General features: G+C 33.6%; 1 protein-coding gene and 1 non-coding gene across 9 annotated transcripts in view; one reads left to right on the plus strand and one right to left on the minus strand.

Moving 5' to 3' along the window:
• Positions 1–2,036: 2,036 nt before the first annotated feature.
• Positions 2,037–2,109, plus strand: TRNAK-CUU (transfer RNA lysine (anticodon CUU)). The gene has a single exon. It is a non-coding gene; the product is annotated as a tRNA-Lys (tRNA).
• Positions 2,110–3,118: 1,009 nt separating this feature from the next.
• The window catches only part of LOC101493350 (DEAD-box ATP-dependent RNA helicase 21), a 5,734-nt gene continuing 609 nt past the window's right edge, over positions 3,119–8,243 (minus strand). The window contains exons 1-4 of one of the 8 annotated variants that reach the window (XR_012163838.1): positions 6,399–8,168; positions 5,994–6,045; positions 4,823–5,043; positions 3,119–3,726 (exon numbers count right to left, since the gene is read on the minus strand). Coding sequence is in view for 2 of the 8 variants with exons in the window: in XM_073370626.1 (XP_073226727.1) it covers positions 6,416–8,243 (1,828 nt within the window). In the remaining 6 variants the exon portion in view is untranslated. Of the gene's footprint in view, positions 3,800–4,059; positions 5,044–5,993; positions 6,046–6,176 lie in introns of those variants that run through there. The other 7 variants (XR_012163836.1, XR_012163840.1, XR_012163841.1 and 4 more) reach the window with 7 other exon arrangements.

An 8,243-nucleotide genomic window follows, 5' to 3' on the forward strand; every position in this document is an offset into this window, starting at 1 on the left:
TTCGCAAAAATCCGATCTATTTAACGTAGTTTCAACCCGTTTTGACGTGTATGTTTTGGCCCAGTTTTGCACCTCTTCAAATTTTGCAGTTGTGTTAATGGATTGTATCCTAGTTTTTTGGTAAACAAGACTTCACATTAAAAAAAATAACAAATTACTCTATTTTTTTAATATGTCTTTTTACTAATCGTTTTTGTCTACTCCTTTTTTTTATTCAGGTCGTTTTACTTCCTCTATTGAATAACGTGTTTTCTTTTTTGTTTGTGAGTAATTAATTAATAACAATAAATGCTTGCTTATTCGGTTACTCTTTTTTCTATTCACGTTGCTTTTTTTTTTTTGTTTTTTTTTTTTGAATAAATGCTTGCTTTGATTTAAAAACCTACATACATTTAATAATTAAATGATTCAATTTTATATTCTTTCTTTCTTTTTTTTATATAAATTCTTTTCGTTTCTACAACTATTCTCATTTCTACAACTCTTCTCAATTTTTACGTTTTTTTTTTTTTTATCTCAAATTTTAAATAAGATTTAGAGTTTGACAATATTAGATATAGCGTAAAATAGACGACTTAAGAATAGTAGTAAAAGTAAAATTCAATTAGGATATCAGCCTAACAAAAAGCATTGTTTGTAACAGCAGAGTTGATATAGGAGAACAAATAATTAGTAACCCAACTTCATTTTTAAGGAACATATATACCTTTAAACACTAAAAATGCTTCACCAAACGTCCAAGCCTCCCAAAAAGCCCAACATATAGATATCGCACCTAAAACATTTATCCATTTCATCCAGCATAGTGATCATACAGTTAACATCTTCCTATAATTTTGAATGAATTTGAACAGTCTTAATTAAATTTTGATTTTGTTCGTTTTGAAGAAAAATTAATTAAAAATATGAATTTTTTATTGAAAGTCTAAATAGAGTTACTACCGTTGATGTTAATGTTCAATAGATACCTACAAACACATAAAATAGTCATCGATTTTTAATCTGATTTGTTAGATAGTAATCCTTGACCTTGAGGTAATAGTCAATAAAATTTATGCATTTTTTATACTATACTCCCTCCGGTCTTATATATAAAAAAATTAGTCTTACATATGAGAAAAAAAATTAAATTTTTTATTGATTTTATATATAAAAAAAGGTTATGATTTTTTAGATGTATTTATTGTTTAAATTACTTTTACGCTCTTATTTGATATATTTGTTTGTTTTTTTTTAATATTATTGTGAGTATTTAATGTCTCGTTATTTTTAATAAAAGTCTATATGTAAAAATAATCAAAACAATTAATAAATACAATTATTTTAATGTTTTTTTTCATTTTCTTTTATAAATGGTGTCAAGGGTAGTATTTGCCACTTAGCATCTGGGCGGCTTGTGAGGAATTATCCTTTTTAAGGAGATCTTTAAAAGCACTAATGGCGTATTAATTCTCATCTTAACAGTTAACAACACTCACAAATCTGGAAGGAGATATTGAAAGTGCATGTTTTGGGGTTTCATTTCAAAATCGAGAGGAAATGATAAAAATGTTTTTTTTTTCCTTATAAGCGGAAATGTTAAAATAATGATTAGATTAAAAAATTTAATTTTGTGATCTATAGGACATATTAATATGTTTTTCTGAAAAACTGACAAAACATACAATAGCTAGTCAGTGTTTATTTTTTCCCCTTAGGTGGTGACATCTATCAATTTCCCCAATGTCAAAAGCTTGTATTATCAGACCGGGGCTATGGTAGAGCCAGTAAGCCTTAGACTTCATCTTGTCCACCCACCAATTGTTTATTGATAATAAACATCATGGTTATATAAATGTTTTTTTTTTACTCAATCTATTATGCGCACACATACAGAATATTGAAGGAGAAGATTTTCTTGTTTTTAATGAAGAATATATTAGATGTCATAATTCGATAAGTCATAAAAGATTAATAATTTACATTATAGCTATATAATAAATACAAAGATTTATTGTTTTATTATTTATATCATTTTATCGTATTTGATAACAAGTGCCCGTCTAGCTCAGTTGGTAGAGCGCAAGGCTCTTAACCTTGTGGTCGTGGGTTCGAGCCCCACGGTGGGCGATTTATTTTTATTTTTGTGATATCAATATAATTAAGCTTCACTAAACATTGACCATAAAATCAAACTTTATTTTGAAACAAAATATTTAAAAACAAAGTTCATCAAAAAGATGAATGAGTAGATTCTTTTACCCACCAAAATTACAGTTATATATTCCTTAAACGTATTTAATGAAGAGTGAAATGAACTATTAGTAAATGAAAGAAGATATGTTAATCATTACACTATTTTGTTAATTTATTAATTAAATAGAAAAATGTAAAAACACAAAAACTATAAATTATAATTTTTAATCCGAATCGAATTCTATAAGCAAATACACACTTAGTGCTTGCTTATAGAATTAAGTGTGTATTCACTTATAGAACATATATATTATCAAATTATATTCGTTTAAATTTTATTATCAAATTATATTCGTTTAAATTTTCTCCACATAGTTTAAATATCAATTCTATAAGCAAATACACACTTAGTAGAACAAAATTTTGCTTACTCTAACGTTTATACACCTTTATTAGAAGACATGTTTTAACATTTTCAAATATTAATCTATCAAGAAAATTGCAATTATTTCGTCCTTCAGATTACGGTTGATGAAATATGTCCATCTTTCTTTCACTTGAAATCTTCCTTATTTATTTTATATGCCCAAACCGGCAAAGATTATTACTATAGAACCACTCAGTCTCGATCTCCTCTTCTTTCTCTAACTCTTTCTTCTTTTTAAATTCGCGGGAAGTTTTTCTTTCACGAGAAGTTTTTTTTAACAGTCAATACTTCATGAAAAACTTGTTCCCTAGATGCCATTTTACAACAAGTGTACTTTTATGTGTTGTCTACCCCAAATATTACACAAGAACACAAGATATTCCAAATGTTTTTTTGGCAGAAAAGACGGGAAAGTTAAATTCCACCATATAAAATTTATGAATCTTTGATCTGTGCCATAAACTTCAAAAAAATTAGAATAGAATCAAAGCAAAAAAAATAAAACCTTGACAAAAGTACCCAAAAAACCAAAATAATTGTCTGCATAAATTGGAAGTTCATGTTTTATCTAGTCTAAAAAGTGGAAGATTTCTTCAATTAGAAAAATTATAACACCCAAAAGATAACACATTCAGGGGTAACTTATCCTTAACTCTGGTATCAGCAGGGAAATATACAGTGTTCAAGTTCCATTTCTACTTTCCTGATTCTCTTGGATCTGCCAAGCCATATACATCTCCACATTAACATATAATATGTTCTTTTTGGGCTCTCATCACAAAATGCTCCATTTCCCAACTGAAGTAATCTTGCCATGTGAGAAAATAATGCGATATGGGGTTTTCATCTTGGTTTATGCTTTCTCATTTAGTCATTACTTTAACAAGTTTCATGCACCAACAGAACTACATCGTGCACTAATCCCACTTTTGGGTTTTTATCCTGGTTTATGCCTCTCATTTATTCATTACTTTTACGAGCTTCATTCACCAACAGAACTACATTGTGCCATAATCCCAGTTTTGGGTTTTCATCTTGGTTTATGTTTCTCATTTAGTCATTACCTTTATATGAATTTCATTCACCAACAGAACTACATTGTGTCATAATCCATGTTTTCCCACCTGAAGGGAGAAACTGAGCCTACAAAGCGTTTCCACAGAATAACACAAACACATACACAAACAGCAGCAACATCTAGCATCGAATGAATAAAAAAACCATACAGTAAACATTTGCAAGAAGCTGCCGGGAAGAGAGTTGGGGATAGTGTGTAAAGGGTGCATAGTATTATTATGAAGATTAGATCAATCTTAAGGTAAATAATTGGGGTTCACGAAGATATTTTAAGCAAATTTTCAGAAGATATTTTAGCACAGCCTAGGGTAAGTGATAAACATAGTCATCCACAAGACAAAAAGCATTGTATCATAAGATTCTCATATAAAGATTAACGCTAGATGACAAAACCAATCAAAAGATTCTCATAAAATTATCAATTCTTGTTGGAAATATAATAAGCAGGATAATAACTCTAGCCAGGCATAACACAAGAATTGGCAATGATATAAAAAAAAAGAGTGCGGTAACTAAACTTTATCCAAGAAAAGCAAAAAGCAGATTAGGCTCCTAAGCATCACTAGCAAAATGCTCATTGATATTACCAGCAAATACATATATGCCTTTAAACCGCAAAAGTTATCTAATGGGATAAAACAATTTCATTTTGCCTAGGTAGTATGTTGAGAATGGAATCTGTTGAGCACATCTGGTGCTCGTGGGTATTAATTGAATGGAATGTTCTTTTTGTTTTTGTAAAGTAAAAATGAAGGTTGAATTATACTTTTGGTCCCTTAAATTATTTAGATTTCACTTTAGTCTCTTAAATCTTTTTCGTTTCATTTTGGTTCCTTAAGTTGTACTACTTATGTTTTTTTCATTTCATTTTATTCTATTAAGTTACAAACGTTAAATGGTTCATTAAGTTACTAACATTAGACACTTTGGTCACTTACGTTATATACATTAGACATTGATAGAAAGGACTAAAGTGTCTAATATTTGTAATTTAAGGGGCCAAAGAGTTTAACGTTTGTAACTCAAGAGACCAAAATAGAAAGAAAAAAAAATTAAAGGACCAAAGTAAAATATAAAAATAAATAAAGGGATCAAAAGTATAATTTAGTCAAAAATAAACATACTAAGACAATAACTTGGTACCTTCAGAAAGATAGAAACAGAATAGTCTACTCGCAGACTTCTGATAGGGTCCTACTCACTACCTTCGTTGTTTCCCATTTCGTTCATACTATTGAGAGTGAACTCTCCAATCCCACTGTCAGTTGTTCTGAAGTTAGAAAAGCTATAATCTTGTTTGGCGAAAAGCTCTACTGGTATCATTGTATATGGTTCTTTTTACACTTCTAAACGGGTAGCACAACCTGTTGGGGTGATATTGTTAGAGATGATTTGGGCAATATGATGCAGAGTTTTTATTCAAATCTCAGCTCCAGCAATGCTCTGGAGGCAGAAATGACGGCTTTGAGTGATGGTCTTAAGGGCAGTTTTAACCCTGTTTTTGTTTGATAATTTCAATTAAGTTTCAACAAAAAAAACATCAATAGGTTCTTTTATACACCAAAATACAATTATAGGTTCCTTGAAGATATTGAATGAAAGGTGAAATGGAATAGTAAATGAATGGAATATATTTATCATTACAATGTTATGATAATTTAAGAATTAAAAAGAGGAGAAAACTTATTTAACTATTTCTTCCGTATATTGAATGAAGAAGAAGAAAGTGGGATATAAAATAGATTAAGATGAAAAAATCCAAATAATAAATCTATCACGATTCCATTCCATTTTACTCTATAACATTATTACTTCGCAAATGTTCAAACATAACTCAAGGGTAAACCAAATCTATGCACAAGTTATTAACTATGACAAATGACCTAATCGTAGGTGATACGATCAAATGTCATACTTATTTGAGGAACAAATAAAAGACACCCAGATATTTGTAGAGATCTTTGGAAGATTCAAGGTGGTAAAGGCCATTTTTCCTTGGCAAAGTCCGATCCTAAGCCACTACAGTTTTTTTATAAGTTCCCTATACTAGAAGTAATCCTATTTGAGATGTATCAGACACTAAATGTGGGCACTAGTGATCCTGATTCATTTTTTGCATTAATCGCTATGTCGTGGGAGCCTAACCTCTTCTGCTAGACTCAACTCCGTTGGTGCGCTCACAACAATTTTTTTCTATTACTTGGCAATGGATTATAGATATGAAAAAATAGGGGCGTGGGAGTCATATGGTTTGTGGCCCTCAAGACCATCACAAGGTATATGAGGCATTAATGCAAAAAAGGAAGAGGTGTACCTGAAAAAGCTAATCGAGAAGGTTTCTCAAGTGGCCTTTACTGTCCCAAAACCTTTGATTTGACATCAGCAAATTTTCAGAAAATAGTTTAGCAGAGATAAAGGAATGTGATAAACATAATCATACAAGACAAAAAGGATTCAATCATAAGAGCAAATGATGACAAATATTAACCCCAAATGATGAAACCAATCAAAAGATTCAAGTCTAAAATTATCAGTCCTTGTTAGAAATATAATATGCGAGATAGCAACTCTAGTCAGGCATAACACAAGCAATGACAATGATACCGAAACAAAATGAGAGCCAGAATTGAACTTTATACAACATCCTATATATAACTGCAGGCAAAAAGCAAATTAGGTTCCTAAGCATCACTAGCAAAATGCTCATTGATGTTAATACCTGCAAAAGAAAGTTCTCTAGTGGGCAAAAACAGTGTCGTTTCGCCTAGGTGGCCTGTCGGGAATTGATCCTGGCTTGAATTTGGAAGCTTCATGCCTTGCCAATTCAGGTGGTACAGGACTATTACTCTGAACCAGCATCTGTTTGAGGTCATAAAAGACATCAGTATCCTGAAGAGTTAGGAATGTGGTAGCTACACCTGTCTTTCCTGCACGGCCAGTTCGCCCAATACGGTGAGTGTACATTTCAATATTCCCAGGCATATCAAAGTTGATAACGTGAGCCACATCAGGTATGTCAATCCCACGTCCAGCAACATCGGTTGCAACAAGCACATTATATCTCTTGGTCCTAAATCCTTCAAGACTAATCTCTCTCTGTTCCTGAGATTTCCCTCCATGCAAAGTGGTCACGCGATAGCCTTCCTTATCCAAATTCTTGGCAACATAATCGGCATTCTTCTTGGTGTTGACAAACACAATTGCTGTCTTATCATTGAGCTCATCCAACAATCTCTGAAGCTTATAAAATTTCTCAGATTCCTTCATCATGATCACATGCTGGCTGATCAAGTCAGTTGCTTTTCCAGCAGTGCCTATAGTCACAACAACAGGGTTCCTCAGATACTTCCTAGCAAGCCTCTCCACAGCAGGGGGCATGGTGGCACTGAACATATAAGTGGTCCTATAAATCCTCTTCTCATCAAGCTCCTCATCTTCATTCTCGGGTTTGAGATTGCTAGAAGGCATGGCATCAAGCACACCCATAACCTGTGGTTCAAACCCCATATCAATCATTCGATCGGCCTCATCGAGAACAACATAATTACACTGGTTAAGAACCGCATAGCGTCGCTCCAAGCAATCAATCAAACGACCAGGAGTAGCAATCACAATTTCACAACCCTGCCTTATCTTAAACCCTTGCTCCTCAATGGACTGTCCACCAACAATGGAAACAACTTTAATACCCATATACTGAGCAAATTTAACAGTTTCATCCTCAATCTGTTGAGCAAGCTCACGAGTGGGCGCCATAACAACGGCATAAGGACCCTCAGCTTCATTCTCCTCACTAATAGGAGGAAGCCTAGTAATGTAACTCAACATAGGAAGAACAAATGCAGCAGTCTTCCCTGAACCTGTCTCGGCAACTCCGATAACATCGCGCTGTTGGAGACCAAGTGGAATAGCAGCCATTTGAATAGGAGAAGGGGTTTTGTAACCAGCCTTCTCAACAGCTTTCAAAAGCTCTTGACTCAACTTGCTCTCAACCCAACTCCTCATAGGGCGAGGAATCTTGGAACCTTTGTAGGAAATATTGTAATCCTCTCTGAAAATACGCCAATCCCTCTCTGTCATCTCTTCAAGCTTCTTCTCGCTCCAATGGCGGTCAACCCTCATGTCAAAAGTATCGTACACATCAGCAGCAGCCTCCTTACGCCGCTGAGCATCGGCCTCCTCAGGCTTCTCCTCGATTCCATCCTTCTTCCTGATTTGATCGCGCATATCTTTCTCGTTCTTGGCAGCCAATTTCTTCTGCTCGCGGCGATCCATTCCAGCACGAAACCCTCGACCAAATAGAAGCTGAGCCTCGTGAGGGTTTTGGTAAAGAGAGTTCATGTCACGAGAAGTGTCTTCAGTGTTTTCCCAATCGAATGAGAATCGAAATTTCTCGCTAGGTTTAATGACTCTCTTTTTAGGTTTTTTTGACCCTAGGTATTGATCCTTGATCAATTCAAGCTCTTTCTCGCGCTCTCGCTCCGCAAGTTTCTCCAATCGAGCACGATCGCGAGCCTTACTCTCTTCTTCTCGCTCCCTATCACGGTTTCGTCGTTCCCTCTCA

The sequence above is a fragment of the Cicer arietinum genome, chromosome 7 (genome assembly GCF_000331145.2).
Source record: "Cicer arietinum cultivar CDC Frontier isolate Library 1 chromosome 7, Cicar.CDCFrontier_v2.0, whole genome shotgun sequence".
In the NCBI taxonomy this organism is placed as follows: domain Eukaryota; kingdom Viridiplantae; phylum Streptophyta; class Magnoliopsida; order Fabales; family Fabaceae; genus Cicer; species Cicer arietinum.